Source organism: Vidua macroura, chromosome 18 (assembly GCF_024509145.1).
Source record: "Vidua macroura isolate BioBank_ID:100142 chromosome 18, ASM2450914v1, whole genome shotgun sequence".
Classification (NCBI taxonomy): Eukaryota; Metazoa; Chordata; class Aves; order Passeriformes; family Viduidae; genus Vidua; species Vidua macroura.
Window position 1 is genome coordinate 3113530 of NC_071588.1, and position 21867 is coordinate 3135396.

Consider the following 21867-nt stretch of genomic DNA (forward strand, 5'->3'; position numbering starts at 1 on the left):
AAGGTAATGAAGGTTTCTTGTTATCGTATGTATCACGTGAAAATATTATCCAAGGAGAAATGCAAAACTATGGCAGCTTATCATCTGAGGCAGCTGAAAACAACGGCTGTCTGCACAGAGCACAGCACAGCCACAGTTGCGCTGACTGGAGCGTCAAGTGTCAGCTCACAACAGGCTGGGGGAGGCAGGGTTTTGTTCACCTGCTTAAAAACAAGAAAAAAGAAGATAAAGCAAAGCCATGGGGCTCCAGTTAGAGGAACAACGCGATGCTCTTCCAGCACAAGGTGGCTCGATTCATTACACTTGAGGGCTGTGGTGACAACAGCAGGTATGAAGGGAAGAAGCTGATTAACTGTGTAAGAATTCAGCTTAGCCATTAATTTCAAAAGCACAGCAAGGAATGACTCCCCTGAAATGCATTCAGTAGAGGGAGGTTTTTTTCTGTCATCAGAATGGGAAGGGGGTAAGATTTCTTGGCAAGAAAAAGTAAGAACATATTTCAGTAGATATCATCTGTCTTGCACAAGAATCTTCTCCTGCTGCCAAGGAGTTGCAGATATTTGACAACCTCTGTTCTTCAAACCGAGTTTCTTCTGCTCTAATGGACTTCCATAGGCCCTTCTGAAGAAGGGCAATGTTTTTGCTTTGGAGTGGGCAAGGTCTGTGGCATTAGTAAGAGGCAGATCTCACAATCCTGTTTGCCAAGAGCAGCAGAGGAATTACCATCCTCTGGTAACACACAGAAACGTTTCGTGCAGAAATCAGAGGCTGCACACAGGTGAGAATCCCTGGCAGTGGGTTTAATGTGTGGGCTGCACTGCCACAATCCAAGGTCTGCTCAGCTTTACCTGTCCTGTGACGTGGAGTGCAAACTACACCAAGGAGTACAATGGTGACCTCTTCTTCATGCATAAGCCCACCCCAGCACTCTGCAACCACCAGGGATTTAATTCCCTCTTTGGGCTGAGGAAAGAACTGACCTGCTCTCCAAGTGAGGCCTGTTCCTCTCTGCAAATAAGCCTCCCTTGTGCTGCTGCACTCCATCGATCACAGTGATAAATGGGTGCTCAATCTGCAGAGGCAGCAGTTGGCACTTCTGGATTGCTGTGTCCCCACCAGACAGGCACACTTAGTTTGGAGCTCAGATGATGTGTAAGGAATTTACACAGGCTTAGTTTAGTTTTCAGTCTCCCTTCTGGTAAGGAAAATAAATTACTTTACTTCAGAAAATCTCACCTACTTGACATTAAATAGCTGTAAATAGCCGTGGTTGTGTTTACCACTAAGAGCAGTAATCCAGTCACCCATCCTTTACTGTGCTCTTGCTCAGCAGGGAAAGCGTGGATTCTTTGTGAGCTACCCCGATTAGTTCTGTGAAACTTCACATCACTGAATAAAATGGTTTCCTTTCTCCACTTTAACTATCCATATCCTGTTTTCTGAAAACATTAATTATCTTCCTAAAGCACAAAGACAGACTTGAATGTCATACAAAAAAAGTTCCTGAGTGTATTTCATTAAGAAATAAAAGTGCTAGAATAAACACTGATTTATTTGCTTCAGGAAGAAACTTGTTTAAGACTTTCCCAGCAGAGCAAGAGCTTTCAGACTTTGTCAGAGCATGTTCTCGCTATGCATTTGTTAAAAATAACTCTCAAATGGGTGCACTAAAAGGGTACTTCTAATAGGAAGCATTATTAATACATCACATGCCTGAAAGTTGGGTTGCCCATGAAATAAACCTTGTTAATACAGCCGAATACAGTCACAGCACGGGTCATTTGCACAGCTCCTGCAGGATTCCTGCCTCCATTCAGTCACACAGCTGACTGGTGCTCTGGGTATTCAGCAGGGTGAGGTAAAGGGGCCAGGCCTCTGCTCACTCCACTGCTGATGCTATCAGCAAACCCCCCACGTTATTATCTGTACATGTTGGAAAACTAGTAGCAAAGTAAGAGAGAACAGGATTCAGTGGTCAAGGAGATAAATACCATTCTGGAAAATGGACTGTATTTCTTCCTCTGCCATTATGTCTTTATGTGGTACAGGGCAAATCTTTTAAGTCAATTTTCCACAGGGTGTCATGAGTTGTGTGCTCCTGCTCTCTGCTCTTCCTCACGCCTGGCTTGGGATCTGGATGCTAAAGATCAGAACTCTGCTCTGCAGAAATGTTAAGCCACTACTGTTTCAATATAATTAAAATCATCTTTTGCACATATCATTGTTAAATACACTAACTGTCCTGTGGCACGTAAGGCCAGTACCCAAAATTACTTTTATCTTAATCTCTTTGCACCCCAGTTCCCTGTGATAACAACAGCTCATCCATTATGTGGGAGCAGAGGGTGGGGATTCCTGGGAACCCCAAGGGACATTAATTCACCCTGTCCAGCTAGGGGGTGAACATCAGTACCCCATGGAACAGCAAGGGTGGAACAGCTGCATCCTCACACCAAGGAACCCTGGATCCTGCAAGGACCATTATGCTGGAGCATGCTCAGAGGACTAAAATCTGTCACTTGGCAACTCCTCCCTCAGCATGCTCCAGCCTTTGAAGGTAAAAGCTCTGAACACACTCACACACTTGGGTTTGATTTTTTTTTTTTTTTTTTTTGAAGTGAATAAACTGGATAAAACAAACCTCATGCTCCCAGCAGATCGGATGCTTTGGCTCCACTGCACTGCTCTCTACCACATCAACGAGCACAGTGGCAGAAAGGAGGGATGGCTGTTGCACCCAGGGTCCCAGAAGTAGGTGGGAATGGGTCACACCGTGTCAGTGGAGAAGGCCTTGCTGGGAATCCTGGACTCCCCCCTGACCTGGGAGGCAATGTACTCAACTGCCCCTAACTGCCCCCATTCCTTCAGAGCACCTGGGAAGTGGATTGTGCAACCACAGGGAGTTATGGAGGAAGCTGACTGCATGGGCTTTAATTAATTTACTCTGCCCTAGTGGCTCCCACTCTCTGAAGACTGAGGGCTGGCTTATATGTGGGTCAATACTATAAGAAAGATGGGTGAGAAAGTTCTTTAGCAGTTCTTTAGACACTGTTCCAAGAAGATGTTTGAGTTTACATGGTTTTTAAAAAGTCTCACTCTGACTAATCAGTCACAGACTGGCCAAACATCCAGAGGTGATGCCAGGGGAAACAATCCTGCAGCATGTCTGATGTTTAGATGTGGTCATGAGCTCTTTAACCAGCAGGGAACCATCAGTATCCAGATGTTGGGCTACATCCTGATGGTTACAGCATGTGCTGGCAAGGACAGAAAGTTTAGAAGCAGGCAGTTATCAAAGGAGATGGAACATCAAGCTGTACACAATAAACTGGCAGGTGCTCACTTAATACCAGTTACAGCACAGTATCACCAAAAAGGTGATACTGGCCTTTTTTTAAACAGTCCATTTGTAGTTCTCCATCTCTGTAATCAGTGAATCCACTGCTCTGGAGAGGAATAGGAAAACAGATACTCCCACACGGAGCTTTAAGCCAGAGTCACATATGGTACCTTGCTGTGTTCTAGGGAGATGTCTCACAGCACTCTGGAGTCTGTCATCCAAAGAGGGAGCAGGATCCCACTCGGAACATCTGCACCAGCCATTATATGTTGCACCCCTTTCTGGATTTTTAAGTGAAAATTATCCTGCATCAAGCTTGGAGAAGTAACATGACCATTCTTTCTGCTTCACCACAAATTCAACTTCTGGTCTTCATTCTGATTTCTGATTAAAAGATGACTGATCCCAGAGCAAGCTCGTGAATCTACATCCACAACTTTGAGCAGGTGTGTCCACTTTCATGTACAAAGTGGTTGATTTTACAAGAAGAGAATTTCTGAGCTCTTGTGGTTTACCAGAACGAGAGCAGTGTATCACACTTCCAAGCTCCAAGATCAGGGAATATGGTTCCACTGCACACTGCACATGTTCAGCCTTCTCTAATGGCTTTGAAGCCTTTCTAAGCAGCTGTTACACCACTTGCACTAAAATAGTACAGGCTCCCTCCCCATTTACCACATAAACACGTATTTTTCCCCTCAGATTGTGCCTTACAGAGCTCTTGTGTATAGAAAATATGTAACTGAAGATCCATACTGTTCACAGACTGAAAATCTACAGAGAAGTTGTGTCACTAGTGAGCACTCACTCTTCATCCCAGCTCCAAAACCAATATATTGTACCAGTGGAGAATAATTATCAACCTATAGAGGGCAATGGAGGAAAGGAAAATGAAAAAGGTGAAAGAAAAAAAAAGCAGCTGGAAGTGTTAGACAATCTATCTGCTGCAATCAAGTATTTACATTTTGTATGTGTCAGCTAATGAGGTGTACACCAGGGAGACACGAGACCAAAAAGGACTGATTAAGACTATAAATATAAACAGAGTTTTTGAGGTATAATATTTACATGTGGAACATAACAAGTGCTGAATTACGAGAGGATATAAACTTTTGGCCACTATTGTGACAGTCAGAAAGGACTGTATCACTTAAATCTGGCTGCAAACAGGAGCCAGAGACAGCTTTGTTTCAAGGAATCATTTCCCTGTCTGTGGCAGAGCAGCCTGACATGAGCTGGTCACCACACACAAGCTGCCACCCCTCTGCAGCAGAACTTTGCCTTCTGCTCTCCTGCTGTGCCCACAGAGCAGAGTTTGTGTGGATCAGCAAGTTATCACACCCACCTTCATGTCCTCCAGGAGAGCCTGAGGGTCTTCAATGCCTTCTGGAACACACTTCTTGTTCTCTGGGAGAGATTCAAGCTTTTCCACCAGGGCTTTTAAACCCTTCAGTTCAAATTCTGTGAGGTGAGTCCATTTGGTTGAAACTTCTGTAGCTGGAGACCCCGTGGGTGTTTTGGGATAGTCCGTTGGGGTCGTTGATTTTATGCTGTCATCTGACTCATTAGACAAAGTTCTTTTCAGGTACCTCATTACTGTGGCTTTTTGTTTCCTCCCTGCAGCCTCCTTCCCTTCTGAGTGTGTGCTGTTGGGTGAGGAGGAGCCATCCACCAAGGATTTGGAGTTCTTATCCAAGCTGTCATCCTTCTCCTCCTGGAGATGGGCATCGCAAGATTCTTCATCCATGTCTAACCACGAATCTGATGAGTAGCTGTCTGTGCTGCGTTTTCTTTTTGCATCTGAAAGTTAGAAAAAGAATGCTGAATTTTTAGCCAGTGTAACCTCACAGCTGAAGCCCTTCTGTACCACTGGGGCCAGGTGCTGCCTATTTCAAAGGGCACTGGAGAATGGTTTAGTGAGTATGTGACAGGAATGGGCTTTATTCAGTTGATTTTTAATTTTTTTTTTCTTTGAGGGGGGGCGCTTGTTTGTCTGTTTTAATGCTGGTTTTCATTAACATCTACTCAGTTCAAATGACTGGGAAACATTTAGGGAAAAATTATGCTTTCTTCAAAGCTTCAGTCCTCTATGCCTTCAATTAGGAGTAGGCAGAGCTCTTAAGTCACACACAATTAATTTTCCCACAAATCCGAAAAAGACCAGATTCGGCAGCTTTACAGCTTTAAGAGGAGAGTTAGCACAGAAGGAGGAGGGGGAAATGATGGGAGAAAGCACGTTAAAATGCTGTACATCATCATTCTTCCAGGAACCCTGTGCAGCACAAAATCAACTCCTCACTACTTTTCCTCTTTGCAAGCAACAAACTGTTGATAAAGCAAGAACCCCCAGTTGTTAGTGCATGAATACTCATTGCTCTTCTGAGACAGAGGATTTCAACTGTGCTTATTTTATGACAACAAGACAAAACACACTGAGAAACACGGGGACTGTCACAGCTACATGCTACTGGTTTTCCTAATGCCATTCCCGATACATTTTAGGTACTTCTCAGGAAAATTTAAAGGCAAGTTTCTGAGTCTAAAGAACTATTAATCTTCATTTCCCCCTAAGAGCCCCAATTGTTACCCAACTCTGTGCAATCAAGCAGTGAAAGCAATGTAGGAAACCAGTGGCCATGGTTCCCTCAAGCACACATCTTTTCTTATTTATTAGACACAATTTCCCTTACTAAGTGAACAACATTGAATGCAGACTAGCAACAGCAGGAATTTCTCTGGAAAATACAGTCAACACTGGCAACACCCAGTTAAATCAATGTGAATTTTATTACTGGCTGAAATGGGTATGAGATCAAGCTGCAAACAACAACACACTGCGAAGGAAACAGAAGTAACACAGAAAAAGTGAGAGAACAATTAATGAAAAGTTCCTTTCACAGCTTCCATGCTTTGCAGTGCAGTAGCTTTGGATTAGGACAATGTGAACCATGCTTAAGGAAGGATTAAATGGACATTAATGAGAAAGCTCAGCATCCGGTTGTTTAACAGTTGAGGTTCAAAACCAATGCTGGAGCCCAGTTCCAAGCTGGAGAATTCCTCCTGATCACAGACGCTCCTTGACTGTGCTCAGTCTGCACCATCTTGTCACAAACACACTGGTCAGAGATGCCACAGGCAGTGGCAGTGTCTGAGGACAGCTTGCTCAGCCTGCCTGGCTGCTCAGCTCTGCAGTTCCCAATAAAAACCCTGCAAGGCCAGCTCAGCTCTGTGTGTTGCTGCCCCAGAGATACGAGTTGGTCACCTCACACTTCAGGGCAAGTGTGCTGCTGCTACAGGGTGTGCAAGAATCCAGCATCTCCATCCAGTCTACTCCTTCAGACAGGCTTGCATTTTTCCTCAAAACCAAAATGGCCATAAAATGACTCCTGACAGGCAAGTTTAAGCTGAAATGCCTGTGAAAAGATGGCAGCCACAGAAAACACCAGCTATCAGCAAGGCAGAGTGCAGCCAAATCCAGCTCCATCCACAGGGCAGGGTAACTTCCTCCCTGCAACCCTCCAAAGAAGCCTCACAGATTATTTTGTGTGCTGAGGTGGTGGCATCAGCGCTCCAAAGCAGCTCCTCCTCTCTGCTCTGTGCTAATACACCCCCATGCTTCTCTTAGAAAAATAAACAGGATTAGAAAATATCTTAACTAGAACATTTAAAACCCACTCAGTTATCCAACTTTTATTTCACACTGTTTTTTCCTTTGTCCACAGTAGCAAGCACACATACCCACCTCAAAGGCTACATAATCAGCTTATGTCATTCTCCCATTTTACAACTGAGGAAACAGATGCTTGGGAGAAAGCACGATTTGCTCATTGTCACACATCAAATCTAGGGAAAAACCAGGAATCAGAATCCAGGCTGTCGGATCCAGGGCTGGAGCCCCCTTCTCTGAGCCACACAGCCTCGGTGAGCTGTTTTACAACTGACTCAAGCACAAAGCCCAGCCTCAATGGGAGAAAATGCCAGTGATCTGGCATCAAACAGGAGAGGGTGGAAGCAGATCCACATCCCTACGCTGCCAGGACGGTGTCATTAACAGAAAGTGGTGTAAATCTGCACAAAGAAAATCGTGTTTCTGTCCTCCTATGCTGTAGCTCTGCTGAACAGGAACTAATGGCTCTAACTGGGGCAAAGCACAAGTGTAAATAAGGCCTAAAGAAAACGAGGGAGATCACATTATGGAGGTGTGAATAATTTACTCCAAGTAACGCTCTGGTGCGAGGAGAAAAAGCTTCCAAGAGAGATCTCCACTTTTTGTCTCTTGCTCTGATCTATGGAAACAAAAGGCAGGAGAGGAGTGGAGCACCAGAGCATAGTGGGGGCCTGTTCCCAGGAGAAGGCAGCACACGGAGGGGGGCCTGCAATTCCGTTCTGCCAGCTGCCACCGCGTCCCTGCCACCGGCTGTCGGCACGAGGCAGCCCCGCTGTGCCAGCCACACCTGGGCACGGACAGGCAAAACCAACTCCCATCTAACCCCAAACAAACCTCCACCACAGCAGTGCCCTGCTCTCTGCGTGCCTGGCAGTCACTTCATGCCTTGCCTAACTTTCCCCGTGGGCACAGGGCTTGCTGCTAACCTGGAGTGTACCAGGCTATTCTGGAGCACCAGGGGATTACAGTGCTGGTGCACCACCGGATTAAGAGCAGGCTGCTCTCAAAACACAACAACTGTCTGCTACTGCTGCTAATCTAAAAAAAAAGCACCGAGGGAATCAATAATGGAAGGATAACTTCAAGGTGAGGGAGATTCAATTTTGTGTTTTCAAGTGTTTTGTTGTAATGCAACATGCCACGATTTTTATTTATTCATTTCAATGAAAACACTGTCTGACAGTTACTGTGCTGTGAGCCAAGGCCCTATATAAGCATAATCTGCATTTACTTTGTTGAGAAGTGCATTTTAAGCACTGTATTACCAGGGCTCCACTGACTTGGAGGCTTCTGGTTTATTAAGTCTCTCTGTGGGAAACAGCACATGCTCAGCTCAACAGCTCAACTGTTTCTTCTCCTGAGTCAATGCCCCAGTGAGTCCCAGGTCTGAACCCCATTTTCAGAGAGTCTGAGCTCACATACAACTTAGTGCAAAAATACCTTCACCCCCCTCATCTCAAAGCAAATAAAACCAGCTCATATAGACCATACAGATCTACAGACCAGCTCATACAGATCTAGCTCAGTGAAGAGGTGCAGCAGCACAGACTTGACCACAGGACAGAGCATTAGAACTCTTTTCTCTAGCAGTTCACTTCCCTGTGGTTCTGGGCAGACCACTTAACTTTCCTCACAGTTATCCCCCTGTACAAGAATAATTATACACAGTTTCTTTCCTTGCTGAAAAGCAACTTACTATATTACAGAACTTAAAAGAAAGGATGGGGGTCAGGCATAATTATGAAACCTTTCTGAACTATTTAGAACAGTCCAGTGTGTAGTGTACCTGGCCATTCCCAGCTCCAAACCATGCCACTGTGACTTGGGAGCAGCAGTTGCTATCAGTCTGCTAAAGACAGCAATGACATTTTCATTAGCAGAAAAACCCTGAGCATACTGGAACTGTATCCCATTGCTCCACTGCATGGAGCACCCCATAGAGGAACCACTCTATATACTCAGGTACCTGTCTATCATAAGCAAATCTATTCTATCCCCTGAGGAAGAAGGGGGAAAAAGAGACATGGCTCTTCACTGTGCCAGAGGGCATATTTTCTATATCCATCAGGCTTAACATACAGTTAGAGCCATCCTGTTAAAATTTTAGCAATGAGAATCTTCAAAGCTGCAGGCTACAGAGAAAGCATGTCTCTGATAGCCCAGGATCTTCTCCCAATTACTCTTTGTCAGCTCACTCTCAACATTCATATCTCACTGAAGGTCAGCTGTGGTTGAAAACATCCAGTCCAGACTCATTCATGATAAGAGTAAAAATAATGAAGACATATCCACCCTGAAAAACAGCACACATTCAAATCTAGTAGGAAACCCAAATAGGCTCCCTTCTGATTTCACCTGGCAGGACAAATGTCCCAGTTGAGAGAGACAAGCAAAAGAAAAGAGAAAAAGAGATTGTGTGCTTTTACAGCAGCCTGTGATTGCTGTCATGTCGTCATTCCCCTGAGTGTTTGCCCTCCTGGGAGAGATCTGAGAAAGAACAGCCTCACACACGGCCTGGGAGGACACAGCCTGGAAATTCATCCTGGGCCTGAGGAATGGGGGAGGAAGGCACACCCATCATCTTCCACCTCATTTAGAGCTGCACTCCCGTTTTTATTTAGGGAGTGGGAAGACTCCAGGTTTCAGCTGTGCCTTCATAAAGGTGGAGTTTTTGCCTGTCTGAAGTTTTGTGAGTGGAGACATTTAGAAAACAGAAATACAAAGAACAATATAAATTGCTACGGCAGCATACAAGTATCAGTACAGAGGTATCACAACACAATCACACAAATACACTTTCATGAACAGACAATGTCTTGAAAGTCTCTCTGAATTTAACAACCTTCATGGCAAAGCAAATAAATACTATGTTATAAAAACACAGTATGAAAAGTCTAAAGATATCCTTAAAATCCGACTGCTGATTAACTCAGTTTTCTGTGTTCTCCAACAATGTTCATTATCAAGATAGTAATTTCTTTTTCCTTTATGCAGAAGAACAGAATATCCACAAATTTTATGAAAACTCCTCCCTTGTGAATCCCAGAGACTGTGGGCAGTGTCCTGCACTCTCTCTGGTCAATGTCCTCCTCTACTGATAATCACTTTCTTAACTTCAAAGATCCACCACAACCACTGTACCAGAAGCTACATAAGGAAATAAAGCAGCACAACTGGAGGGTGAAAAAGAGACAGTTCTAGCACCCAAAAGGAAAGGCAGAAAGCAGACATTTATAACAAATTTAGAACAAATTTCCAGTCAAGGAAATTATTTTTTAAAAGTAGGAGAAACATTTAGATTATTCAAGAGACATTTCTGAAAATGAATAAAAGGATATGAAGATTTTCTTAAACTAAGAAGGACAGAAGACAGTTAAATCTACTGAGGGGTTTGAGGAGAAGTTAAGTACTTTGCTTCATTACTCTTTAAGGAGAATACTGGGAAATTCTTTGTCAAGGGATACTTCCTCATGGGAAATCAAGAAATTGCTTGCAGATAGAGAAGTCCCTAAGGAAGAGACAATTTAAGGACTTTTGCAGCTCTGAAGAAAAGCTTAAAAACAAAGAGGTAGGGTTTGGAACATTGGTGTCTTTAGGGATATCCCATCCCTCGACAAGTGAACGATATCAAGATACAGGCTCCACAGAACAAACCAGTTTTAACTCAAAGATTACAGTTCATGGAGATTTGAGTCAAGAGGCTGCACACAGACCAGTTAAAAGAAAAGCAAAGCAAGTATTTGAAACAGTATTACTCACACAGAACAAAGCAATGCAGCTTTGTAAAGGTAAATAATGCACCTTTACTTCTTTGAATATGGCAAGTGCCAAAGTGAAAGATCCAGCAGTATGGAAGACCTGGTCTTTTGAACCACAACCCCCACTAAAATAATTCTTTTAAGGTAAATAATTCTTTTAAAGTTTCTGCCAAGAAATAAAACCAAAACGCCAAGTTTCTGACAAAACAAAAGTATACATCTCTCTCTGCCAGCAACTGAAGCCACCACAGGTCACAAAACCCTGACCAAGTCACCACCAAACCCTTTTCCAACTAGCCAGGCTCCTTTTCCTGAAGCCTTTGGAGCTGGCAGTCTTTGGTCATGCAAAACAATCCTGTTCCCTCTAGACAGTGGACATCTATAGATCCCAGTGAGCTTTTATATGACTGGAATATCTCCCAGCTAAGTGGACTGAGGCACATTTTGTGGGGATCACCAAACTATTATCAGTAATTATGGAGCTGGGCTGGAATTCACACTGGTGATTTAGCTGGAAAAGGTCCCATCTCAATATCCTGAACCATCCACTCTCCACAGCTAATTTGTTCTGAAATTACACGTCGCCAATCTGGCACCTCTGCCCTGCCTGCAGGACCAGCCTCTTTCCATGCCAGTGGTTTAGACAACAGGAGATTGTTCCTTATTTTCCAAAGAATGCAGTTATCAGTTTTGTCACTGCTTTCTGAAGAGCTGATCCAAAGGGCTAATTCATCCTTTCCTCCTCTAGGATGATCTTATGAGAAAAATAAGATCATTGTAAGAAAAATAAGATCATAAGATGAGAAAAATAACATCATTCTGGTCACAGAATTTCTGCTTAACTAACCTTTCTGACCAGGGTCTCAGAGCTAAAATGTGAAGCACCCAAATGCCCAGTGACCCCAAGAATTCCTCCTGGCCTATCTACAGAGATTATTAGCTCCCTTAAATTATTCTTGGTCAGTAAAACTCGCTGGAGAGTGACACCTGCCCATAACTTCTTCAATCCCTTCTACTAAGAACTGTGCTCAGAGGTGAACGTTTCCCTTCTCTGTCCAGAGCCTGGGGCAGTGCCAGCCATGCCAGGTTCACTTCAAGTGGCACCTCAGGGAGCAGGAGGCACAGAAATACTTCAGTCCTCCTCCACACTTAACACATATCAGTTAAGATTTAGCTTGGTGCTATTTTCAGCTATTCTGTGCTTAAAAGCAGAGGGAACATGGCCCACCACCACCTTCCATCAAAAAGAGGAAAAAGAGGGCAGTTCAGCACAGCAACAACTGGATTGGCACACATTGATGCAAAGCTCACACCAGTGCCAAGGTAATGCCTCGGGCACATCTGTCTGTCTCTCCTCTGGTCCATTTTCAGCTCTTGTTGTGAAGGTTTCTTTGACCTCCCTGTACCTGGGTTACAGATCATGGAGATTTGTGTAGGTGTTTTCTTGAGTTTGCTTTTCTGCAGCACTAGAACCCAGTCACCAGAGAATTACAGGAGAATTTAAAGAAAAGAGAAGAAAAAGAAGGCAGGTTTAGTGACCACAACGTGTTCTGTACAGGAGCTGCTCTACAAAAGGACAAAATATCCACCCCACCAGAGCACATCTGCAATATACACATTTCTGGCTACTGAATACTGTGTTGAACATGGCAGTAAATCCTCAACTGTTTGGCAGATCATCCCAACACAAACATTACTGAAACCAACAAACAAACACATCCAAAAATTATTTTCTGGGATCCACTTGCTAAGGGAATGTTCAATAAATATAATTCAAAGTAGGTTGGTACTTCATGGAAACGCTTAAGAGTCAAAAATCTTCCCCACCCCAAAATAAAGAAACAGTTCATTAGAATTTCTCCAGTTCTCCAGGTCAATTTATAATCTGCTTTGCAGAAACCAAAGCAGCAGCTAGCCTGAGGTGCCAGCATCAGTTCTGAATCTGCACTCAAAGGATTCACTCACCAATTAACATTGATTCTTTCTGGTACTCTTTGCTGAGGTGGCAGCGCTGGGTCACACAGGACACGTATCTCTCCAGAACATACCAGCACATCTCATAGTAGAAAGGATAGCGGAATTTGGCGTGCACCTGGAAACAAATCAACACTGTCAGCCCATGGGGAAGGGAGAGAAGTTTGCAGCACAAGGGCCAGTCATCATTCCCATCGTGTTATCAAGAGCACAAACAGTGTGAGGAGGGGGAGGGGAGAGGGTGGGAGCAGGGAGCTGAATGCCTCCAGCATACGGAATGAGGAGCCAGCCTGCCTGCCACGACAGCATCATTTCTTGGTTCACTAATTTGTATCCTCTTGGGGTGGTGGGAGAGGAGAGGGTTTGTGTTCTTGTGAAATCATGAAACTGATGGATGGCCCCTACAGAATTATTTACCTGCTGTATAAACATAGGGTGGTCACATACAGATGTTAGTCACTAAAACTTAAAATAAAGGTGTGGGTTTTCATCTCCTAAACACTATCACATGATTTTTATCAAAATGGCAACATTACCTAAAATGAGTCAAGCAGAAAATTCATCTTTTTCATTTGTGGTTGTCTCAACAATTTGATTAAAGAAATTACCAGACAAATTCTTGATAACTACACATTAAAGTAAAAATCCCTTATGTGGTTTACCCTTTGGTAGCAAGTTAGCTTTTGCCACAAACAGAGTAAGAATAGAAGAGCAGGATTTTGACAAAAGATCCTGTCAAGCTGTGTACTTTTTCTTACATCTCAGACCTGTTGTTCTCACACAAAAAGCTGAATTCTCCAGCACTAGTTATTTGTAAGAGTATTTCAGATACAAAAGAAAACAAAGAGGGTTTCCTTCCTTTCCAGCATAGTTTTCTATCTGTAGAAGGTCACTGTACCACAGAAGGATCTGGGAAGCTCCTAAAATGCAGGAAGATATGTGTATTTGTTGTGATTTGTTAAAAATGGATGCCATGCATCTTGCATGCACTTGTACTTACACTGTACACCTCTTTCTCCTGGTGGCACAGAAATCTGCATTTTGCAGGCTCACACGCACTGCACTGGGGTTACAGGAGCTGCTTTAAAACATTCTCTGCATATTCACTGCTCCCTAAGCCCAGCACCCACCTTTAGTGAAAAGCTGAACTGCACTAGAAAGGAGCATTACCTCAGAAATAAAACCAAAACACCACCCACCACAGATCAGCCAAAAGCCCAAAGTTTGAACAGAACCACTAACCCAGCACCTGCAAACTCAGCCTCAGCTCTGCAAAGCAGGCACTGTCCAAACACCTGCATGGTGATCAAAGCATCCACTTGAGCAGATCAGTGACTTACTGGAATGCCCAGATTTGAAACCTGTCCCCAAGGTGGACAGCCAAAGAACTTGCCTCTGTTTCCAGGGCACAGGAAATGCAAACACTCTTAGCAGTAAAACAAAATGTAACAAAGGCAAAATATACTGTATTGTCACACTAGATGTATCATAGTGTAGGATTAAATACTCCATGGCAATTCCCAGAAGTTAAAATCCCTTAAATTCAACACAAATACGGCTGGCAAATCTGAACTGCTTGTTGCTACAGGTCATGCATCCAGCACTGCTACACCTTCCCAAATGTTTCCCTGTGTGGTTTGTTACAAAGCACACATACGAAAAAGGAAGGGAAAAAAGAAAAGGAAAAAAAAACCCAACCAGCCAAACAACAATCCCCTAAATGTGAGAACATTTAACCCCAGGGCCTTTTTGCATTGAAGAAAATTTTTCCTTTAGTTTAGTTATTTGTCATAGAGAAGAGATCAAGTCACTTATGACTATTAGGGAACACAGGGGAAATTATCCATGCTAAAATATATGCTAATAAAGGAACTCAAATTTTTCCAAGAGAGCACTGCAGGAAACAAAATTTGCAAAGAATTGACTTACAAACAGGAAGCCGCCTTCCACCCCTCAGCCTTCAAAAGGTTTTCAGCCACATGCCTGGGAATATTAAAGACATCATTGCTCAACATTTGTTGACAGATTCTGAGCTTCACCAAATTTAGTTGTTACCAATGTTAATTCAATGTGAAAGACAAGGCAGTAATGCATGCAGTGCTCCCATTATGTATATCAATCTTTAATATTCAATTTGAGTTCCTAATTGCCTCGCTATCAATGTTCCAACCCACAGCAAATCCCTCCATGCCTCTGTAATCCACTGTTTGCCCGAGAAGGCTTTGCTTTTACAAACCTTCAGAAGGAAGAGCTCTCTACACCATCTGTAGACAGAGATACTGTGCAGAGATCTACAGGGCCTTCTGCCAGTAAAGAGACTCCAACAGTGCTTTAAAAACTTTTAAAGTTTGCCTTATGGAAAAGTATAGAGGAATATGCTCTTTGTGATATCCCTGAAGATTTATTAATTATAACGGATGTGAACTGCATTATGTGCATGTCCATACTCTTTCCATTGTACACTCATAGGCAAATGAACTCTTAAGGGCAGGGGAGGACGAATAAGAGAAAGAAGGAAAAGAATTAAAAATGTTCTGTGATGAGTTCCAAGTGTAATATCTGAGACAGACACTGCCAGAGGACTGAATTCCTCACCAGCAGGGAAATACACTGGATCATCTAATAGGCATTTCCAGCTCTAACTTCTGTGATTAATAATTTACAATCCACTGGAAAAAAAATTTAATTATTCCTGTACAGCAAGAAAAAATTCTCTCTGGAATATGATCCATTTCTTCAGTTCAAAGTGAAAATATTTGAGAGATTTATATGCCCCTCCAAAAACAAAACAAAAACCCTAAGCAAGACACACGTTTTCCTGAAAGAAGTCATAATCTCTTCCACAATGCTCATTAAAATCATTACAAACTCCATTTGTGTTTAATCAATCTAATCACACTATTGAAAAGCAATTTATGATTATTTACAAAATAATTAAGCTATCCACGTAATATGTTATATTACATTCCAGAAAACCAAGTGAATAGCAAACACCATCATCTGTGAGTGACCACCTTACGTATATATTCAGAGTGCCCTTGTTCCCACCACGTTTCAATTTTTTAAAGCAGTTAAATTTAGATTAATTGGGGGTAAGTTTGATACATTCTTCCTCTTCAGTACTAGAGAGCTGTATCACCCCTGTGCCAAATGATAAATCCCTGCATGGCATCCTGCTCTGCAGTTCCTCAAGCTGGGCTTGCAGAGAGCTAAACAGCTTGGCCTGTTTGACTGGCTGTTAATTGGCCTCCAGGAAAGCCAGGCTGCAAAATGAGAGTCTCTACGAACTGTAAGGCTGGAGAATATTTGTTTACCTCAATTGCACATTAGGAGCTGTTTCCCACAATAGACATGTTTTTTATTACTCCTTAAAACTATTTTTAAATGGCTACAACCCTCTTAAAAAGTCTCCCAGGGGTATGAGGAATTAAGTTAGAATAAGCATGACAAGTATATAAACTAGGCAATTTTATCAGGCTGTAAATCAGCATTACCATTTCAACCCTGTATTTATTCTTGTCTGAGCTAAGACAATAACAACTACACCTAGCATAAAAATGACTTTGAATATCAGCAATCAAAGATGATTAAACATTACATAGCAGGTTTAAACACAGTGAAACCTCCATAAAATTGCTCTGTACAAAATGAAGAGGAGAAGCACACCTGTATTACACTTGGATTTGAGTGTGGCAAATTACTTTGTCAATCACATCATGTAATTTACTTCTGTGCCATACACAATGGAAAGATCAATACTGATGAGAAACTCATTTGCAGTGTGCTCACACTGGCAAATTTGGGTGAACTACACTGTACTGAGTCTGCCAGACCAGCCAGTGTATGGATGGAATTAGTTCAACAAATAAATGACAAAATTTGATTGACAAAGCAAATAAGGTAGTACACACCAGAATTCTGTTTTGAAACCATTTCCCCTTCAAGATTCCTGCACGATATTTTTAGCTGGGGGTGGGGGGAGGGAGTGTTATTATTTCTAAATCACAGTATTGATTTTCTGCCTTTTATCAAACTTCTGTATGCCTTAGCTGCATAGCTTCTATTTTGTTTCTGTGCAGAAATTCTTGCTATTCTTCAACTGTTCACACAGTTCTGATTTTATACATCTGCCCACGAGCACAAGTTTGTGAGCACAGGTACAGCCTGTGCGTAACACGTTGCCAGCACACAGCAACATCCAAGAGCTGAAATTGCTTCTGTGAAGTCGTGGATGTTCTGGGCTGCTGGCTTTCTTTTTTTTTTTTTTTTTTTTTTTTTAAAGCACTCCACTATTTTTGCAAGGAAAATGATAAAGAAATGCACAGACTTCAAAGAAAGTTTAAACAAAAAATGACAAGAACAAAGGTCTGATTTGGGATTTCCAAATGTTGCAGTATCCCTTTCACAATTAATGGTGACAGGACAGTTTTCAAGATGCAGATACCAAACTCCCACAACCTCCTCATAGGATCAGTGTGCCAGTAAATTTTAAAAGGCATTTCAGTGTAACTAGCTGGTTAATTCATAGAAGTTACCAAAATATTTGACTGTTATAAGGAGTTTTGCCTTCTGGCATAAAAAGCTTAGAAAATCAAAGCTGCACCCAGCTTCCCAAGGAGAAGGGCCTTGAAGCACAACTGAGCATTGAAGCACACAACCCAAGTGTGTGATCCTGGGTAGCTCAAGTCCTGTGTGAACAAAATGTCCATTTTTATACAACTTAAGGAAAAAAGAGCATTTCCTGCCCATCTTCCCCAAAGACTTCAATGGAAATCACTCATTTCTGGCATTGATCCTCCCTCCCAGTCTCCCCTTCTCCGTTCTCCAAGTGCAACATCCTTCCCAGCAACAACACACCCTCCCCTGCTCACCTGCAGTGCACGCCCAGCATGTATTGCTGGTTCTTATTTACAGTCCCTCTGGAAACCTTCCTGTGCCCAGTACCTCTGCCAGGTGAGCCCCTTCCTGCTCCTGTCACCATAACTTTCCTATCAAAGTCTCTCTGCACTTTCTCAAGACACTCTCACCTGTTCAAAGCCAGGCTGAATCCACTCTGGTCTCTACCTCCACTTCTGCTCTCTGCCACACTCCTCTGTTCTAATTCCCCCTAAATTTCAACTTTTGTCTTCATCTCTCTTCCTCTAAGAATTCATTTTTGTGCTACTCTTCCTTAAAGTCACTCCAGGAAACCCACTGCTCCCACCACTGTTTGGCAATGTGAAGATTACCAGGCCTTGTACCTGCTGGGAAGCCAGGGAGGCTGGGGGGAGGACACCTCACTCCCACTGAGTCAGAGATGTACTTCAAAACAACTTGTATTTGCTCCAGGCCTATGCACTCTCACTGCAAAGCAATCTGGGGTAAAAGCCAACTTGGAGCAAGATTTGTGCCCTCTTGTAGGGATGAACTGCACTGATGTCCACAACATGCTATTTTAAGACTTCTCAGTGAAGAAGAATTGCTATTTCCTGCCATTTTGCCAGCCCAAATCTCCACTAACACCAGAGCTGGCACCTGTGTCAGTGGTTTATCAGCACTGTCTCAAAGTGAGGCCTCCAAAATAGTCCCCATCTGGATTGCACATCTCTCTGGTCCATTTTTGTATCAGAATGCCACAATAGCCTTGCACAGGTTATTCAACAGCCTTCTAAACCAGAGTCACTTCCTTCTGATCCTGCTGCGTTTTGAAACTCAATGGATATGATGAGTAGGTGCCCTCTTTATTAACCAAGGATAAAATTGTCACCCCCAACAAAGAGGTGGCACAGTAATCTCCCCAGCCTTTCCCTTAGGGAGGTGCTACAGCCAGATGAACATCACAACCTTCAGATCAAGGTCCCACCCCAGCCTCTCCGTTCCAAGAAATTCTTGCATGGTATCAAGTCACTGTAGTGACTGCCAATTACAGAAGATGTCATTTCATACACAACTTCTACACAGCTTTGTCAATTCAGCTGTGGGCAGCAGAACCAGCCCAGTGCCATCAATTCTCCAGGATCAGGCATCCACCCCAAGTGTGCACAGAGAGGTGATAAGCAGAGGGTTACCAGAAATACCGGTACAAAGGTCTGTAAAGTGCAGTATGGTTTTGTGCAAAAGGGAAGGTGTTTTATGGAAGTTTAACAGGCAGACAAAAGACATAGAAAGGACACATCTGTGGGAAGCACATGAGTAAATCCCACTAAAAATAACCAACATTTGAAAGTCTCATTACTTCATGTTTACCTCTTGTTTCAACGACTCTGACACGGAGATCCCGTCAGTTGTTGTTTGTCAGAAGGGAATAGGAGGGAGAGACTATGACAGATCATAGTCACAAAGAACTGCTCAATTAAAAAGAGAATCAAGCATCCTTACCCTTGTTCTGTCCTCAATTTCATAGATGCGAAGCTGCATGGGAACATTAAAGCTATGCAGGATATTTCCACCAAACACCAGAGAATCTACTGGAGTATAAACCGCGTGTATCCACCCTAGAGAGGGAAAGCAAAGAACTGAGAATGCCTCGTGCTATGTAGCATTAAAGAGCAATTTAAAATCAAATTTTAACAACCCTCTGAATCCCACTGTGCTGGGGATGAGAGGTTAAAGCAGTGAAAGGTTAAATGGGATGCTCACAGCCACACTCAGGACTAGTCACAGCAGAAGGGCACCTTGTGACGTGCAGTCTTACAACCCTCTGTAAATCAGTTCTATTTATTCACCCAACACTTACAGTGTTTACTGAGCACACGCAAGTTTATGACTCAACCACATCCATGACTAAGAAGTAAATTCAGTCTGTTCCATACACTTGGCTCTCAGACTGGCACCTCCAGCATGGCTGCAAACCATGTCAGCAGTGGTGGTGGGCCAAGCGTTGTGGAACTGGACCGAGGCACACCAAACGTCCTTCACACTAGCACCAGAACACACCTTCAGAGGTAAAAGATTTTAAATAATTACCATCCCTCCTTCAGGGGGTGAAAGTTTCATTACCTACGATCAACTTCCTGAAGTAACCAAGAAATCATTTTCACTGCAAGCCTCAAGTTAAGGGATTTAACATTTCTGGTACTGGAGCTGATGAGACTGTTCTGACCCAATCCTACAAGGGACTGAATTAATTTCACAGGCTCCAAAGAATCTTCTACCACAATGAAAATCCAGGCACAGCAATTCAGAGAGCCACACACCAGCTCTTCTGCCTCTGCATTGTTTGCTTGGTCTGTCAGGAGCTGAAGCTCTGGCTATGCAAGACTGTAGCCTCTGATCTCTGCAGTGAAAAAGGAATTGATCCTGCTAATGATCTGGGACCCACAGAGACCTGACACTTTTTTTCCTCTTCTTTTTAATGAAAAGCATTACAATTTATAAACCAGCAGACAGCAAAGCAACATGGGGGGCAGTCAATTTTCTCCTGACTGTGCAGTAGTTTCCATTAAAGCTGTGGCAGCTTTCCCTCACTTCCAGATCAGCGAGGGAGCAGGAAAATGCCATTCAGCCTAGAGGGTTTTCCAGCCAGCAGCCACAAAAGTGCTCCTCCACAACAATTTTTCAACCATAAAGGCCTGCAAAGCTCTATCTGGGAAGTCCTTGAGCCACAGCAGATGGCAGGGCTGGGGCTTTCGTTTAAGGGCATGTTGGTAGGACAGTGATAGGAAGGAAAAGAAATCAGCACTAGAATTTTCTCCCTGGAAACACAAGTCAATCACTCTGGATATATTTTTCTGAATTTTAGAGTCACAGAATGGTAGAGGCTAGAAGAGACCTCTGGAGGTCCAACCCCCATGACTACCCAGAGCCAGCTGCACAGAACTATGTCCAGATGGCTCCATGGTATCTCCTGGGATGAAGACTCCATAGCCCCTCTGGACAACCTGTTCCATGTTTCAGTCAATTTACAGGCCTGACTCCACACACTAAATGTGATGCACATAAAACCAGCGGGTGGCTCGTGGCCCAGGCAGCTCTCGGAATTATTCCATCTTTCCTTCTCTGGTCAGCAAAATTTCAGTTACAGAGATCCAGCCTCTTTATTACTTCCAAATCAACAGCAATCAACTAGAGAGGATTTTTTTTTTTTTTTAATGTAAGGGTAGGGTAGCAACTACACACATCAACACTATAAATACTTCACAGCTGAAGTAGTTCAGCACCTCACATGAAATACATCAGTCTGTACTAAAAGCAAAAAGCAAACTACTACAAAAATACATGATCCTCATCCTAGTCTTTGGGAAGGAAAACAGATCCAAGGTCAAGGAAGTTGGGGCCACTGCTTCCACTGGGTAAACAAAGATTTCTGAGGTTGGGGAAAAGAATGGAAACCATGTGCTGAGGCAAATCTGGGTCCCCAAAGCCAACTCATTGGCTGGGTGCTGAAACACAGGGTTGGTCTGCGTGACAATCCACCTTAATTGTCAGGTTTAGAGATGAACAAACTGAAACTTGAAAAAGTGAAATGACTTTCATGGCCCCACAAGTGAGCGGTGGCAGAAGACAGAGCTCAGAACCAGGCAGTTACCAGCAGAACACTGAGGAGTCCTCAGCACCACTTCCCACAGCAGTTCTCTCAGCACTGGTGTCAATGTCCAACCTTAGTGCAGCTGTTATTTTAGTGAAATTATCAACATCATTCAAAATACAATTTGTTATCAAATATTTACAACTTGATTAAAAGGATTGAGTGAGCTGATTCTTGTCCTGTTTGAAAGGTTAAAAGGAGATATCCCTTCATTTAATAATCAATAAAATTAAATCCCATCAATGCAGTTCTTTGAGTAGGTGCTTCCACTGAAACCACACAGTAGCCTTCTCCTACAAATTTTATTTTCTCAGTGAACATTTCACACTGGAGTGCAGCTGGTTTCATTGTTTCCTAGTCTTTGGGTCTCTCAACACACCTTCCTTGACCTCTCAACGCTACCCCCACGAGATGCCAAGGGCTTTTGTGTTAATAACTGCTAGACTTTATTGGTAGTAGTCCCAATATTTTTGGGAGAAATGTGGAAGGATCTATCACTGGCTTGAGCCAATGCTCCAACAAATGGTGTTCCAGACATGACAAACCCTGCACAGAAGAATAATGAACACAAATAACGTTTCAAGCAGAGCTGGTACAGTGCAAACTGAAAATCTTCTGTAAA

General features: G+C 43.1%; 1 protein-coding gene across 3 annotated transcripts in view; it reads right to left on the bottom strand.

Moving 5' to 3' along the window:
- Window positions 1-21867, bottom strand: part of KDM2B (lysine demethylase 2B) — a 113690-nt gene that overhangs the window by 40939 nt on the left and 50884 nt on the right. For all 3 annotated transcript variants that reach the window (XM_053993620.1, XM_053993618.1, XM_053993619.1), the window contains 3 exons: window positions 19097-19212; window positions 12731-12857; window positions 4686-5140 (listed from right to left, as the gene is read on the bottom strand). In XM_053993620.1, the coding sequence (XP_053849595.1) occupies window positions 4686-5140; window positions 12731-12857; window positions 19097-19212 (698 nt within the window). The remainder of the gene's footprint in view (window positions 1-4685; window positions 5141-12730; window positions 12858-19096; window positions 19213-21867) is intronic.